The 17,599-nt window shown below is 40.3% G+C and overlaps 1 protein-coding gene and 2 pseudogenes across 5 annotated transcripts in view; 1 reads left to right on the top strand and 2 right to left on the bottom strand.

Moving 5' to 3' along the window:
- SRGAP1 (SLIT-ROBO Rho GTPase activating protein 1) overlaps positions 1–17,599 on the bottom strand; it is a 282,321-nt gene that overhangs the window by 10,956 nt on the left and 253,766 nt on the right. For all 5 annotated transcript variants that reach the window (XR_006204927.1, XM_042947053.1, XM_042947054.1 and 2 more), the window contains 4 exons: positions 17,144–17,249; positions 12,800–13,024; positions 10,764–10,843; positions 338–518 (listed from right to left, as the gene is read on the bottom strand). Coding sequence is in view for 4 of the 5 variants with exons in the window: in XM_042947053.1 (XP_042802987.1) it covers positions 338–518; positions 10,764–10,843; positions 12,800–13,024; positions 17,144–17,249 (592 nt within the window). In the remaining variant the exon portion in view is untranslated. The remainder of the gene's footprint in view (positions 1–337; positions 519–10,763; positions 10,844–12,799; positions 13,025–17,143; positions 17,250–17,599) is intronic.
- LOC122224774 lies at positions 7,104–7,525 on the top strand (annotated as a pseudogene).
- Positions 15,378–15,844, bottom strand: LOC122224773 (annotated as a pseudogene).

Here is a 17,599-nt window from a genome sequence, read left to right as displayed (position 1 = left end):
AGATGATAACCTCTGGTTTTGGAACCAGCAGTGGTTACTACAGCTCTTAAAGCTATTCTCTGCAAGGATTATTCTTCTAAGAGCCTGAAAGTTTCAAAAGGCATCTCTCCCTAGCCTTTGCTCCAAACCTCCTGGTGGTGTTTGCAAAATGAAAACCTGCTGGTCCTGAAGGACCATTAGCAAAGACCCAATAGCAAGGCAAAGAACTGTTCCCAGCTCAGAGGTCTGGGCTCTGCGATCCCTTCTGCTCTGTTCCTGAAAGACCAAGGTCAGTTTAAGGACAGTGGCTGGAATCTTCTGATGGGAGCACTTGGCGGTAGAAGCTGGCACTACTCACATATCCTGCACCACTATGTACTGATGAGGCACGAGCCCATCAATGCCGTTGTGTCTTCCTTCCCACCAGTCCTCAGACGCGCGGTGATACAGCAGCAGGGAGGCGCCCTTCTTGAAGGACAGTTCTCTGGCGGATCGCCCAACGTAGTCAAACTTGGCTATCGCTTCTATTGGCTCACATTCTACAAAGAACACACCGGAAAACAAAGAGGGACCAGAGCTGTTAGAAGAGCATGAAACACTAGGTGAAAGTTCCATATGAGGCCTTGGCAATAAACACGGCCATTTAAATATCCAGACTGAACAAGGTAATGAACAAATCATCAATGCAGGACAAAATAAGGCTGTTAAAAGAGGTACAGAAAAACAGTCTCTTGCTGTGGTCAGTTTTTCAGGCAAAGAAAAATTGAACATTGGACCTTAATTTCCACAGTCTCTTACCAGAGGTATAATGACAGTTTAATAAAAAATATTTAAAACTTTGCAACATGATATATGAGATCTCTCCTTGGGCTGTAATATCCTCCACAATAGCTCCAATAGTATTTTGACAATGATGGAGTTCCTGTGTAACATGTTAATAACCATGGATAACATGGGAAAGTCAGTATCCCAGAACACGAGGGAGTTTAGGCTTTATTTGCTTATTCAAAGAAAAATGAGGTTTATAAAAATCAGTACATTAAATATTATGTGAGTACATTTAATTTCTTCCTGTACTTTTCTGGCATTATCAAATCTTCCAAACTGCCACCAACAGTAAAATAACTTTGTTTTCTCTAGTATCAGTAACAAATTCTAGTTACCTATGAAAAAAGCACAACTTAGACTGTCCTGTACCCAAATTAAGAGACCAGATTCAACAATTATGTTATCCAGAGATCAAAAAAGTTTTTTTTAAAGTTTATTTATTTTGAGAGAAACAGAGACAGCACAAGTGGGGGAGGGGCAGAGACAGAGGAGACAGAATCCCAAGCAGACTCCACACTATCAACACAGAGCCTGACATGGGGCTCGAACTCACGAAACTGTGAGATCATGACCTGAGCTGAAACCATGAGTCGCTTAACTGACTGAGCCATTCAGGCGCCCCAATTATCCAGAGATCAAAAGATATTCAAGGGAATTATGGTGAGTGAAAAAAAAAAACCAGTCTCAAAAGGTTATATACTGTATGATGCCACTTATACAGCATGTTTGAAATGACATAATAATCAAGATGCAGAACAGATTAGTGGTTGCCAGAGGTTGGAAAGAGATGGCCACGGCTATAAAAGGGAAGCGCACAGATGAGTGCATGAAAAACTGGTGAAACGTGAATATGGCTGATGGGTTGTGTCAATGTCAACTTCCTGGCTGTGGTATTATGCTACAGTTATGTAAGATTTTACCATGGAGGGAAGCTGGGAGGAGAGTACGTGGGATCTCTCTGTAATATTTCTCACAACTAGATGTGAACCTACAATGATTTCAAAATTAAAAATTAAAGCTATTGAACTAGAAATGGAATTTCAGTGCTGATCTAATTCTGATCACAACAGTTGAAGGCAATTAAGAGGACAAACTAAACAAAACAACTATAAGAGATGCTTTTCATCATTGAGATTTTGCAAAAAGCCCTTTGATTCTGGGGCTTATGATCTTTCCTCCCATCTTCTACCATCCCCCGCCCCGTCCTTCATCCCTGCTATCAACAACAGATAAGTAAACTTCTAATCAATTATACACAGAAAGGGCCAATACAAGTGCTAAATGTTTAGAGAAATGTATAAGCAATGAGCAATACCTCAATTTCCTATAAACTGAGAGTGTATTACTTTCTAAATAGTCTAGAATACATGCACATGTAATAGATTAAAACCTGTCCATCTGTTAAATATTTTCTCAGGAAATTGTCTTCTATTTTGCTTGGTAATGTACATTCCCATTTAAAACAGTTAATTTTTCCCAAAAGATTCCTAAAGTATCTTTAATATCTTGTATGGAATAACTGCATAAGAAATCCTTGGATAGTCAACCAAGCTTCTTTCTCGCTTAATAAATTCAAATCCCAGACTTCAAGCTGTATTCAAAGCCGTAATCATCAAGACAGTATGGTACTGGAACAAGAACAGACACTCAGATCAATGGAACAGAATAGAGAACCCAGAAATGGACCCCAAAACATATGGCCAACTAACCTTTGACAAAGCAGGAAAGAATATCCATTGGAATAAAGACAGTCTCTTCAGCAAATGGTGCTGGGAAAACTGGACAGCGACATGCAGAAGAATGAACCTGGACCACTTTCTTACACCATACACAAAAATAAACTCAAAGTGGATGAAAGACCTCAATGTAAGACAGGAAGCCATCAAAATCCTTGAGGAGAAAGCAGGCAAAAACCTCTTTGATCTTGGCTGCGCAACTTCTTACTCAACACGTCTCCAGAGGCAAGGGAAACAGAAGCATAAATGAACTACTGGGACCTCATCAAGATAAAACCTTCTGCACAGCGAAGGAAACAATCAGCAAAACTAAAAGGCAACCAACAGAATGGGAGAAGATATTTGCAAACGACATATCAGATAAAGGGTTAGTATCCAAAATCTACAAAGAACTTCTCAAACTCAACACCTAAAAAACAAATAATCCAGGGAAGAAATGGGCAAAAGACATGAATAGACACTTCTCCAAAGAAGACATCCAGATGGCCAACCAACACATGAAAAAATGCTCCACATCACTCATCATCAGGGGAATACAAATCAAAACCACAACGAGATACCACCTCACACCTGTCAGGAGGGCTAACCTTAACAACTCAGGCAACGACAGATGTTGGCGAGGATGCGGAGAGAGAGGACCTCTTTTGCATTGTTGGTGGGAATGCAAACTGGTGCAGCCATTGTGGAAAACAATATGGAGGTTTCTCAAAAAACTAAAAATAGAACTACCCTAGGACCCAGCAATTGTACTAGGCATTTATCCATGGGATACAGGTGTGCTGTATCCCCACGTGCACCCCCATGTTTATAGCAGCACCATCAACAATAGCCAAAGTATGGAAAGAGCCCAGATGTCCACTGGCAGATGAATAGATAAAAAAGATATGGTATTTGTATACAATGGAGTATTACTCGGCAATCAAAAAGAATGAAATCTTGCCATTTGCGACTACGTGGATGGAACTGGAAGGTATTATGCTAAGCGAAATTAGTCACAGAAAGACAAATATCTTATGTCTTCACTCCTATGAAGACTTTAAGACACAGAACAGATGAACACAAGGGAAGGGAAGCAAAAATAATATAAAAACAGGGAGGGGGACAAAACATAAGAGACTTAAATATGGAGAACAAACAGAGGGTTACTGGAGGGGTTGTGGGAAGGGGGATGGGTTAAATGGGTAAGGAGCATTAAGGAATCTACTCCTGAAATTGCTGTTGCACTATATGCTAACTAACTTGGATGTAAATTAAAAAAATTAAAAAAAAAGAATTTCAAAAAAAAAAAAATAAATTCAAATGTTCTCTGGGCCACATAAGGCAAAAGCATAAAAATCAAAAAACACATTAAAAAAGCTTAGGGTTTACCTTCTATGAAAGAGCCTAGATGAATTTCAGCTATGCATTTACAATAAAGACAAAAAATTGCTCCATCTTTTTGCTAGTGGTTAATGTTTAAGGGGAATATTTCATATGGCAGAATCACAATGCTATGATTTACATGTAGTATACTTCTCAGCAAAGTAGGTGTAAGAATAATTTTAAAACAACAGTTTAAGTCCTTTAACAACTGACTATAACTTTTAGATCGCATGTTAGCATGCTAGTATTCCCTCCTAAAATTATATTATTAAAACAATATGAATAACAGCTTTATTAAATATCTACAAACCTGCTTCATAGAGGAGGGACTATAACTTTATATTTAAAGAGAATGACTGTATAGTTTGTCCTCAAATTGCAGATAAAGAATAAGTCAGAGATGACTGATGCCAATTTTTTTTTAACACCAGTTCTCCTTTAGGAACAGAAATAAACATGCCCATGGTACAGGGGACATGAATAAACATATCCAGGGAGGAAAGAAGACACGCCCATTTGTTAAAAAGAACTTTATGACATGCAGTTCTCAAATTCCTATGTGAACATGCCCATGTAAAGTTGAATTTCATTTTACTGAAAAAAACAATGGGAAGATACCAGCCCACAAAATAGTGTACAGTTTACGTACTTGTCAGAGGGAAATGAAGAAAGAACCATTAATGTTCTTTAGACATTAATTAGACATTAATTAGACATTTAGTCATACACTGTCAATGCGGGCCAAGGGCTATTTAAGACTATTTAACAGATACTTATGTATTTTATCCTAATTTCATAATCATGCACTCTAATGCTTGTTATCTCTTTTTATTTCTTGAAACAACTAGCAACAGGATTATCAGACTGTTTATTTAATTCAAATGTGGAGAGATTATGAAAGAATGACCAGATGAATCAGAAGTACATTTTTATTGGTAATTCCATATCAACTAGTAATTCTGAGCAATTTCATTATTTTGACTCTTTCTACTACTCAGGGAGTCATTCCAGAGCCAAGTGTGAATCAATAAGCTACTTCTACACATCTCAGTCTACTCACTGCAGAGCAAATCAATCTTAGGGCATGGCAGAGTCACATGGTCCTTTCGTAGAGAGTCACATGGTCCTCTAAGATCCTGCAGAGACTCTACAGAATGCTGCTGTTATCAGTAACAGTAAGAGTGAACACGATACTTCATTTTCCTGCATGGCTATTATAACTGTGCAATGGGGGGCGCCTGGGTGGCTCAGTCGGTTAAGCGGCCGACTTCGGCTCAGGTCATGATCTCGCGGTCCGTGAGTTCGAGCCCCGCGTCAGGCTCTGTGCTGAGAGCTCAGAGCCTGGAGCCTGTTTCAGATTCTGTGTCTCCCTCTCTCTGACCCTCCCCGTTCATGCTCTGTCTCTCTCTGTCTCAAAAATAAATAAACATTAAAAAAAAAAAAAACTGTGCAATGGGGGACAATTCAGTACAGCTGATTTTTCTGACTGCCCAGAACTATCAAGTCTTAGATTTCCATTTCTTGTCATTTTATACAAAATGCTAGTACATCACATTTTCTCTTGGGCACCTGCTGTCCCTGGCACTGTCCCTTCTAGATCTGTTACCCACTGCCCTTGTAGGTGCTGGTTTCGTTCTATGACAGCCTCTCTTTCAGAAACAAAAACTGTCCTTCTCTAGTGATATCATGACGGACAAAAGAAAATACAATACCCAGGGGATCACAAAGATAATCAATATGCTAGTTAATTTAGTTACAGAACTTTACAGGTTGGCTGTGGGCAAGGATATCTATCCTTTGTACGCAATGCTTTCTTTTCCAGCAAAATCAGGTGAACATGGTTAAAACATTATCAAAAACACAGAGCTCTCAGCAAAGCTTCTCTTTTGTAGTCAAGAGGTAAGAACAACTAACAGATGGCATGGTGGGGAGACTGATGTTTAGGAAGAGAGACGGCTGGGGCTTTGTCTTAGCTTTTCCTGCCACTAGGGAAATACTCTGAAGGAGACAGAGAAGTCATCGGTGAGAAAGGAATAAATCACACGGTGAAAGAAAGAAACTCAAGTAAAAAGAAGGGATGGTGGCAAGGGTAGGGCTCAGAGACTTTCAAAAGCAACATCACAGAAGTAGAAGCTCTTACTGTGAAGAATTTCTTCTAAATGAAGTTCTGAAAATGTCAGTTCATCCTACTTTTAGAAACAAACTTTTTTTTTTTTAAAGCAGAGGGTGGACATGAGACATCCTGATTACCCTCTTGCTGAAATGAATGAAAAATCTTGGGATTAAAAAGAAATCTTTGTAATTGCATTAAGAAGCTACCACCGTAGTAGGGAATATCAAAGACAAAAAACTCAACGAAATGGGAACGCAGTGAGGTAAACAGAACACTAGAAAATGTGAGTCAGAGTTTGCCTTGAGGGCACTTTCCCTGCCGGGTTAACTTAAGCTTTCGTTTTGGACAAAAAACGAAATCAAGGGTCTACTCAGTTTGGACAATGTAAGCCCCCTCCACAAAAGATCACGCTCGCAGTGTCACCGTGAATTCCTAGTGCTAGAAATCATCCTCCCTTCCTGCCCTCCATACTTCTCCACAGACTGTATACATCACCACTGTCCCCTCCCAGACTTAAAAAAAAGAATCTATCTCAAACCTTGGAACAAATCATCTCCAAGAACCCCAACCACATTCCAGTCCTCAGGCAGGTTTGCAGTTAAAAATCACACAACTTGGGTGGCCTGGAAAACCTGAAGCTAAAAATTCAATATGGTCCCAAGTTGGTTATGCCCCAGGCAGAAGTAAATGAGAAGATTCTCTGGAGGAACACATAAAAATTTACAAAACACTCTGGAAAATAAGACTCAATGAGCAAGAGACAACAAAAACAAATCCAGGAAGAATGCAGATATTAGAATGATCAGAATCACAATTTATAATGATGGAAAGGATTAATATGAGGAAAGAGCGAACAGCTACAAAGAATGATTAAGCAGCAGATAGAAAAGTGAACCAAACAACTTGTAGAAAAAAACAAAAAATATAAATGCAATGGATGGCTTTAAAGCAGATTAGTCACAGCTGAAGAGAAAATAAAAGGATCATGCATATAGCTAAGGAAGTACTAAGAGAAAACTGACAGCTTTATATGTTCATATTAAAAAAAGTCTTGTATGGCCACGGCTGAAGCACCAGCGGCCAAAATGATGTTCAATCTTTTGGTGACTTCTGAATGGAGCAAGAACCACAAAAGGCATTTCAATGCATCTTTCCACATTTGCGGGAAGATTATGTCTTCTCCTCTTTCCACAGAGCTGAGAGAGAAGTACAATGTTTGATCCATGTCCATCGAAAAGGATGATGAAGTTCAGGTTGTAGGAGGACACCACAAAGGCAAATTGGCAAAGTAGCCCAGGTTTATGGGAAGAAATATGTCATCTACGCTGAACAAGTACAGAGGGAGAGGGCGCACGACACAAATGTCCATGTGGGTGTTCACCCGGGCAAGGTGGTTATCACTAGACTCAACCTGGACAAAGACCTTGAACACAAAGCCAAATCTTGCCAAGTAGGAAAGGAAAAGGGCAAATATAAGGAAGAAACTAATGAGAAAATGAAGGAATAAAGTAATCTTATACATGACTTTAAATAAATACTGTTAAAAAAAAAAAAAAACCTGTTAAAATGAAAAAAAGTGTTGGGGCACCTGGGTGGCTTGGTCGGTTAAGCGTCCGACTTCGGCTCAGGTCATGATCTCACGGTCCGTGGGTTCAAGCCTCGTGTCGGGCTCTGTGCTGACAGCTCAGAGCCTGGAGCCTGTTTCAGATTCTGTGTCTCCCTCTATCTCTGCCCCTCCCCTGTTCATGCTGTCTCTCTCTGTCTCAAAAATAAATGTTAAAAAAAAAAAAAAATTAAAAAAAAAAATGAAAAAAAGTGTTGAAAAGTTATGTTAAAGATTAAACTTGTTAGAAAAAGGAAAAAAATGATCTCTAAAGAGAAAAGTATAAACGTGTATTGAGAGACATTCAATATGTTTGTCGACTGGAAGACTGAATATTATAAAAATATCTATTCTCTCCACATTAACATACATAGAATCAGTGCAACTGCAATCAAAACCCAAGAGGTTTTCAATTTTTGTTTAAGAACTTGAAAAACTGAGTCTAAAATTTAAGTGAAGTTGTAAAGATCAAGAATTGCTAAGGAGAACAGTCAAAGGTCTTGATTTGCCAAATATTAAGATTTATTAAAAAGTATCAAAATTAAGAGAGGAGGGATAGACAAGTAGACCAGTGGAAAGGAGAGAGCCCAGAAACAGACTTGTTCAGAGAGGACATGTGATTTGTGCAGAGCTGTGGAGAAAGAACAATTAATGTTGGGACAATAGTGCATCCACATGGAGAAAAAGGAACGGACCCCAACCTCACACCATACCCCCAAAGAAATTCCTGGTAGATTAAAGACCTATGTGTGAAAAACAAAACCTGAAAGGATTTAAAAAAGAATATGGGGGAATTATCTTCATTACCTCTGGGCACAGAAGGATTTCTTAAAGGAGACACAAAGGGAAGCAACCATGAAGGAAAAGATTGGTAACTTCTTTAAAGTCTCCTTGTTTAGCAAAAGATGTAATAATAAGCACATGAAAGACAAATTACAGAGCACAAGATATTTGCAAAACATATACACAATACCAGACCCGATCCAGACCCACAAAGAACTCTTAGAAATAAGAAAAAAACCAAAGCCCAATCAAACTAAGACAAGCAAAAAAAAAAAAAAAAGCCCAGAGAAACTGACAGTGGGCAAATGGGACTTAAATGGGCAAAAGACTTGACAGAAATTTCACAAAAAAAGTGAAGCATGTAAAAGTTAGTAAAGTATAGCTACCTATATGAACTGTATTTTTTATTTTCTGTATTCTGACATCCAGGGCCTGGGTGCCGCTCGAGGGACTATCCCTCCCAAGGTTTACCAATTCCTACAGATAGTATAAATCACTCGCCTGGTGTGCTTTTCAAATACAAACCCACCAATCCAGAGCCCCAACACCCCAACCACCTCCTTGGGGTCACTATCCACCTGTCCTAATCTCCTGCTCCAGGTAATCTCCTGACAAGAGACAACACCTATAACCCAGAGCCCGCTGAAATTATTCAAACTAGCCAATCCGAAACCCGCTTACCTTGCCCTGACTGTTGCTTCCCGTGGAAACCACAGCAAAGACTCCTGCCTACCTGCTCTTTCTACGGCTGCCTTCTGACCCACCCTGGTGCATTTCTCTGTGGCCACGTGAGGCATGATGTACCTTTTCTCTTGGGTACTGTAACAAAGTAGCTTTTCAGTGGTAATCACCTCCTGATCTGTGGCAGTTACTATACATCAAATTTTCTATTAATACTCTATATTGCAAAATAACACCTTCATCAGTAATCAGAGAAATGCAAATTAAAATCACAAGATACCATCACACTGACAATACTGGCAAAGATTATAATGTTTGATATTGATACAATAAAGTGTGGATGAATACATCCAACCGGAAGACCAACATATTGCTGGTGTGGTGTATATAATTAGAACTCTTTTCTTTTTTTTTTTTTTTAATGTTTTATTTCTTTTTGAGACAAAGAGAGGGAGACAGCATGAGCAGGGGAGGGGCAGAGAGAGAGGGAGACACAGAATCCGAAGACAGGCTCCAGGCTCTGAGCTGTCAGCACAGAGTCCAAAGCGGAGCTCGAACTCACAAACTGCGAGATCATGACCTGAGCCGAAGTGAGACACCTACCGACCGAGCCACCCAGGCGCCCCTAGAACTCTTTTCAAAAATAGTGTGGCTTTATCCAGTCAAGTTGAAAACATGCTTACTCCTAGGTGCGTATATCCTGGAGAAACTCCTGTTTGTTTGCAGTACTGCGAAAGCATACACGTTCAAAATATTCGTAGCAGCACTGTTTTTAAGGGCAAAAAATAGAGAACACCTCACATATTCACCAATAACAAAGTAAATACAATGGGATATCATACAGTTGTAAAACAAAATGATTATAATTGCATGCAACAATGTGGGTGAGTCGCAGGAGTGTAATACTGAGTGGAAAATAATCATGACAAATCTTTACAGTAGGATTCCATTTACAGAAAGTTCAGGAAAATAGAAAATGAGGGGCCCCTGGGTGGCTCAGTCTGTTGAAAGTCTAACTCTTGATTTTGGCTTAGGTCACGATCTCAAGGTTTGAGGGTTTGAGCCCCGCTGATAGCTCATAGTGCAGAGCCCGCTTGGGATTCTCTCACTCCTTCTCTGCCCCTCTCCCACGCTCTGTCTCTCATTCTCAAAAATAAACATTAGAGGGGGCGCCTGGGTGGCTCAGTTGGCTAAGCATCCAACTTAGGCTCAGGTCGTGATCTTGCGGTTCATGGGTTCAAGCCCTGCATCGGGCTCTGTGTGTCAGCTCGAAGCCTGGAGCCTGCTTCGGATTCTGTGTCTCCCTCTCTTTCTGCCCCTCCCCCACTCACTCTCTGTCTCTCTCTCTATAAACATTACAAAAATTTTTTTACTTAAAAAAAAAAACAAAACATTGAATAAAAAAAGAAAATGAAACAATAAACCATGTAAAAACAAACATATAGTGGTTACCCCTGAGGGAGTAAGGAAGGGAATGGTAACAGAGAAGAGCAAAGGTGATGCTGTCTTTTTTCTTAAACTTGGTGGTGGTCTGTGGTGTTCACTGTAATATTATTTTTCATATCTTACATACATTTTATAAATATTCTTTTGTAGCTACTGAATTCTTAATATAAACACTTCCCAAAAAAGTGGGTATTAAGATTAGTTTTATAATGGTGTGGGTCCAAGGGCATACCGTCTTCACTGGTGTGGGGCTCCGTACCAGCGTCCTGATCCACTTCCTCCAGCGTACCGTGCTCACTGTATGGGCTGTCACTGCCAAGTGCAAACAGAAATTCATATAAAGCCAAAGGAAGAATTTCGAAAATGAACAAGTGCTACTCTACGTAAAGATGTAGGACTTTGGAATGGCAAAAGAGTCAGTTACTGGAGAGCCTTTCCATTAGACGCTGGAGCCTCCAAGGATTATCTGGTCTTATGGGAGTCTAGGTCCTTCATCTTTGGTCATTCGTATCCACAGAAGTTAAAGTTGGCTGAATTCTAGCGGAGTGCGATTATTGTGCTACGGCTACACCAGTTTTTGTAAATTCATGTCACTATTCCTTACTGCATATAAATTGATGGCTCTTTGATTTCTGCTTTGAATCGACTGTAGTATCTTTCCCATCTTCTGACACGTGTTCATTTTAGATTCGTGAGACTCACGATTTTATTCTTTTTAAAAACTTACCCTTTAACACTACCACACTCCTCAAATATGTGCTGGTGAATGGGATGCATCTACCACAAAGAGAAACCTGACATTGCTGTAAAAGCCCACTTAAGTTGCTGGTGTTGGCGAGAAAGAGTAACTGCTTTTTCACTGACTCTCTGTTTAAAATGAGCGATTGCCCGTGGAAACACTATGAATGGGGGAAGGACACAATCAAGCACAGGTGACTGGCTGCAAGCCTCCTTATTAGGGACTTTACCCTGTTTGTGGAAAAGCGGTGACCACAAAAGTTGTAGGATACAACACATCAGATAATATTGACCGGACCTCCACATACCGCTCTTTGATAAAAGGAGTAAGAGCAAAACTTACTGATACGGCCCTGAATATTTGGAAGTGCTAAGATACTGGCTTTGCAGTAAGTATGACTCTGAAGATAAAATTATGCATCTCGCCAGGGCTGAGTTTTATACATTTATCTTCCTAGAGCCAAGATCAGTCAGTACCTTGCACATAGGAAGTGCTCAAGTGAATATTTTTAAACTCGAATTTCACGTGTAAAATTACCGGCTACATCACAGAACAGGAATCTATCATGATTTGTTGTTAATTTAGAAAGAAGTGCTTCTGGAAATAGTTAATCTTCAGTTTTCTTAAGGCATAAGCCAATCATAATGTGTTTTAAGCCCATTATTATGGTTTAGGTGTACTTTCAGGTACTTAGGATCTTTCAGCTACCTTCTACTTAATCCCTGGTGAGGCAATGGGATGTGTCCTGAGGAGGGTCCAGAATGGGTTTACATAGGTCTCTTTCCAGCTGCTCCTGGATCTGAGCTGCACAGAACAGTTTCTGAAGTGGGCTGGGAGGCAACTGTTGAGTGGGAAGGGTCATGTGGGCTTTGGAATCAGACAGACCTGGGCTGCCTGCAGTTACAATTAGTCATTGGCCAGGCTTCTTGGCCTCACTTTACTTGGTAGAGTGGTTAGTGTATAAAGTGATCACATGCACCAAGGAGCTGGCACACAGTAGGGGTTCAAGGATTAAAATAAATTTGCTTAAAACGACCATTACTACTATAATTGGTTAGGATAATATTTATTAGTAAGAATGGAAATAAGAATGAAAACATATTTGGTTGAGAGGGCTCCTTTAAAATGATAAACTTGAAATACTTACAGCCAAAACTATTTCAGAATGAAACTGAAATCTGTCAGTTCGATCAGTTATCTTTGATATAAAAGTAAAATTAGTACAGCTCTATATGATACGTTTCAAAACCACTATTCTCTACAGAAGTTACAATAGGGTGGATAGATCTTAAAGGATGTCATCCTTGAGGGAAAAGGGAAGGGATGAATAGGAATTTCCCTAGTGAGAGGCCATGCTGTCATGGGTCTTAGTATTCTCATCTAATCTAAAGAAGGGTTCCTGCTGCTTCTTTTTTTAAAAAATTGGAATCTTTGGCAACTTACAGTCAATTCTTTTTCTTAACTGGATTGATATGTATACTTCCATGATTTTTCCAGGGCAGGGGAAAGACTAAAATGCTTGGACTTACCAGTAGTCATCCCCAGCCATACATTTCTCATAAACAGGGCCATCCAGCTCTTTAGCATCCGGGAAAATAGTTTCATGGTGGATGATGATGGTTTTGACAATTTCATTCACATGCGCCTGACAAGACACTTGATCCTGTATTTCTGGGACAGGCATCAATGTCGGGCCAAAACAAATGGCCAGGTTATAAGGGTCCATCATGTTCTCATCGCTGTACTGTGAAAGGCTATGAGAAAAAGAAAAGTTATAAAAGGCGAGAGAGAAAAAACAAAACTGATTTTTTTTAATGTTTATTTTTGAGAAAGAGAAAAAGAGAGAGAGAGAGAGAGAGAGAGAAAGAGAGGGAGCGCACAAGCATGAGCAGGGGAGGGGCAGAGAGAGATGTAGACACAGAATCCAAAGCAGGCTCCAGGCTGTAAGTGCAGAGCCCAACGAGGAGTTTGAACTCATGAACCACAAGACCTTGACCTGAGCCAAAGTCGGATGCTTAACCGACTGAGCCACCCAGGTGCCCTGAAAACTGATGTTTAATAAAACACTTTATATTTTGAAAATAGGGATCCAAAGCATTTTATTTGGTTTTTGTTATTAGAATAAGATGATGTTCCATAATACTTTAAGTTGGCTCAACAAATTCCAAAGGAAGTAAAGCAACTTATAAACTTTCAACTAGAAAGAAACTGAAAGGGGAATATAAATCCTACTTACTTAATTAAGTGGCATTTTTCAAAGCCACAAGAGTTTAAGATAATTTCTATTACAATGGAGACCAGGATCAAGTAAATGAGTTTCATTTGTAAACACTATGGTCAGGCTCTAAATGCTACTCAAGTAAATCCGGGAAGGTCAGTAGTGAGCTCCATAAAACTTGATGGATGTCGTCAAAATTGTCCTCCCACTAATCAAAAACATCTCAGATTTCAGTTTTTTCCCCATAAATCTTGAGGAAAGCCTTGAGGAAAACAAAGCCCCTTTTCTTTGTAACCACTGAAAGAAGGCAAACAACTCTGGGCTTTATGATGTGTTTTTGGGTAAGACCACCAACACTACCCTGTCAATGTCAGAAAAGACACTGTTAAGTGCAAGAGAAGGGGAAAAGAATCCCCAGTTATCTCGTTCCTTTTAAAGCTGGCAAACAACAAACTTTGGGGAGATTTCTGGTTGCCTCAAACTAATTTCTAAATTCGACCCTATGGGTATCTGTGAGGTATTTTCCACAAGGGCCTCAAAATAAGTCTGCTCTTTTTCACTCTAACATGTGCACAAAGTGTTGTTCTAGGGAGAAGCTAGAGACGTTATCTTTTTGTGAAGAAAATGTCAATCTTGAAAGGACATGTAAAATCCAGGTGAACAGATGACAAATGGAAGAAGGAAAAAAGAGACTCAGCCACATTTGTGGGATGGTGACAGACACAAAGTGAAATACCACATGACCTGATACCTTACCCTTTTTAGGAACTGATAGCCTAGAAAGTCGAAAATACAAAAGCATTATCTCCTCAGCTAACATATGTCTTTCCCTTCTGCCATTTCTCAAGCAGACAGTCTTTAAAAAAAGTTCACAATAAAGGGGACGGTCATGTTACACATCATCTGGAAAACGGATGCATGGAGGACAAGTGAGATTCAGAGTAAGAATGGTCTAATTTTCAAAAGACACACGTAAGCTCAACAGGGAGAGTCACAATTCATCTTTCTGGGTCTTTCATTTAGTGCTGGCTTGAAGAGCAAAATCTTCATATAAAAATGTGATATCCAGGTTTCAACTTTACAATTAAAAGAGAATAGGTTATTTCTTTTCTCAAAATTCCTGTCCCACGTATCCTATCCTAGAGGCTGAGGCTGGTCTCTGCATGAAGGCAGGTGTAGCAAGCCAGGGGCATCTTTAGGCAGACATGCTGAAAGTCATGCCAGCCGGCTGACTCCTGGCACATTTGCTGTTCTGTTGAGATACATGGTGAGTTCGAGTCGGGTTTTGAAAACTTTCTTTTAAAAAAGTTTTTTTAAAGTTTACTTATTTATTTTTGAGAAAGAGACCGAGAGAGCGAGTGGGGAGGGGCAGAGAGAGAGAGAGAGAAAATCCCAGGCAGGCTCTGCACTGTCATCACGGAGCCTGATGCAGGGGCTCGAACTCATGAACCATGAGATTGTGACCTAAGCCAAAAACAAGAGTTGGATGCTTAACCAAGTGAACCACCCAGGCGCCCCTGGTTTTGAGAACTTTCTTGATTTATGGTCTGCTTTCCTAGTCTACTGTGGTTTTTTGGTTCATGGTGGGTTTTGCTCAGGTGTGTCTGGAAAATTCGGTGGGGATAGCATGCAGAGGGCCAACAGCAATGCAAAAGGCACTTCATACTGGGGGAAGTGAAGCAATTAAAGGTGAAGACAGCAAGCCTCCAGATTTTTGTTTTTTATGAATTTGAGGATTTAATACTAATGAGGGAGTAAGATTTACACACACACACACACACACACACACACACACACACACACACCTGACCCAAGGTCACTGGGGATGGATCATGAACACCTTTGCTTCAACAATTCCATTTTCAGCACAGCAGGTCAAATTCCTGAATTCATAGAAATTCAGGCTCCTGTCCACGTTTCCCTATTTCCAGCTTCATTATAGCAACAGGGGTGCGTATTTGAGCTGAGTGCCTTGGATGTGATTTGCCGTCAACTCTCTCGTTCAGGCCCCGAAGCCCACTGTCCAACAGGCTCTGGCTCATGAAGCTCTCTTGAATTTTTGTCTTAGGCTCTTCCAGAGCTTGTAAATGACAGCAGCTTGTTGAGATGTGACCCCACCTTGCGTTTTGGTTTAAGCAGTCAAGAATGCCTCCAGCTGGTTGTCTACAGATGCAACAGACCTACGAGTCCCCCTCATCTTCGCCAGAAAGGGGCAGAGCTCTTCAGGTGATGCCTCCACATAGAGCCGATTCCACAGCAGCAACTCCGTGATGTCCTGGTGCCCGTGGAAAGCTTCCTAGGCAAGGCTGCTCAGCAGCCCGCTCAGAGGTTTGGAGCCCTCGAGCTTGCCTGCCATAGTCAGCAAGCCTTCAGATTTTTAAAGCTGCCTGGGTAACTAGGCTTATTTAAAGGCAAAATTTATAGCCATCTATTTAACCTACACATAGTGTATATCCATCTCTCTAGATACTGCTTATTTCCAGTGGCGACTTCTGTACAAATGGGTTCCTACTGTCACTTGTGCATATTTTACTTCCTTGCAAGCATTTCCCCATGATACTTGGTTTCCAGGGTCAATCTGACTGGGTATGATTTCAGAAATGGTTAGCAGGATTGTAGTAAGTCCTCGTGGCTTCTGAGAACTTTAAACGTCTAATGAAGTAGAGAAGAGAACATATCCTAATTTTAGGAAGGGAGAATCTGTGCCACATGGAGAAGGCATTTCCCTGAGCTTACTCCCCTTAGATCATTGAATACCAAGGGGACTCTCAGATATGAATTGAGGAAGATAGTCTTATAACGGGGCCCATTGTTGTTATTATAAAGTAATGCAAATGAAAATCCAGTTGCCTAACTTATAACAATAAAGTTTCTTTGAAGATAAGGCAGTGATTCAGGGCGCCTGGGTGGCTCAGTCGGTTAGGCGGCCGACTTCGGCTCAGGTCATGATCTCTCGGTCCGTGAGTTCGAGCCCCGCGTCGGGCTCTGTGCTGACAGCTCAGAGCCTGGAGCCTGTTTCAGATTCTGTGTCTCCCTCTCTCTGACCCTCCCCCGTTCATGCTCTGTCTCTCTCTGTCTCAAAAATAAATAAACGTTAAAAAAAAAAAATTAAAAAAAAAAAAAGAAAATAAGGCAGTGATTATCTTAAGGGTTCTGTGACATTGTTTTAGAGACTTTTAGAAGTATCTTCTTCTTGATGAGGTCTCATTATATTGAATTTGCAGACACTCTTTCTTGGATCTGTATATAATTTGCACCTATAGTTGCACTCCTCCCTTGACTACAACATCAAAAATCACAGACATTTTCTGCAGTGAGCAGGTGGGTTGCATCATTTTGACAAAAACATTCATGACATTAGCTTTGGATGGAAGTTGGAAAAACATGTATTTCACTGAACAAGTGTTCTTTTTAGTAATATTTGTATATTTTTGCATGTAAGGCCACAGTTTCTGCATCTTTCATCTATCATGCAATGACCTTGATCTGCTGAGGAAAAACATAACTTTGGTCTACATTTAATCATCTCCTCTTCGACTCTGCTGATAAATGGGACCTAATGTACATTTTACAGAATCCAAGAACAAAAACAGAATTCAGAGCAGTGCAAACGGAATGGAAGACAGGCATTTTGGCAGAGCATTAGGGTACTTACTGATTGAGGAAGGCAAAGAGGTACCTCATCACGATAAGGACAGACCTAGGCAAGGTCAGGAGGAGTTTGCGGATGTGAAGCGCCCTCTCATAGAGATTATCTATTCCTACAGACAGAAGAGAACATGGTCAGGATCCTTTCATCTGCTACATTTAAAGTAGAACACTGAGTACCAAATTTCATATCCGACCATAAGCAATCCTTTGGCCCTAGGTGGGATGTAACTGTAATCAAGACAGTGAATCCATGATCAGCTTGGGTATAACACCATTTCTGAGTGTCTCCTTTGACCCATCACTGTTTTTTCTGATTTCCAAGGTCTCGAGCAACTTAGCGTCTTCTAGGTTTAAAAATAATTTTTCACTTGCTGTTATTTCTAGATTTTGCATTTGATATGGTTTCAACTCCTTTTTGCTTCATGTCAACTAAAGTAGCTTTTGGGGATATCTCCCTTAT

This window comes from Panthera leo, chromosome B4 (genome assembly GCF_018350215.1).
Source record: "Panthera leo isolate Ple1 chromosome B4, P.leo_Ple1_pat1.1, whole genome shotgun sequence".
Classification (NCBI taxonomy): domain Eukaryota; kingdom Metazoa; phylum Chordata; class Mammalia; order Carnivora; family Felidae; genus Panthera; species Panthera leo.
The sequence above is the reverse complement of the archived record's forward strand: the minus strand, read 5'-3'. Positions and strand labels throughout refer to the sequence as shown.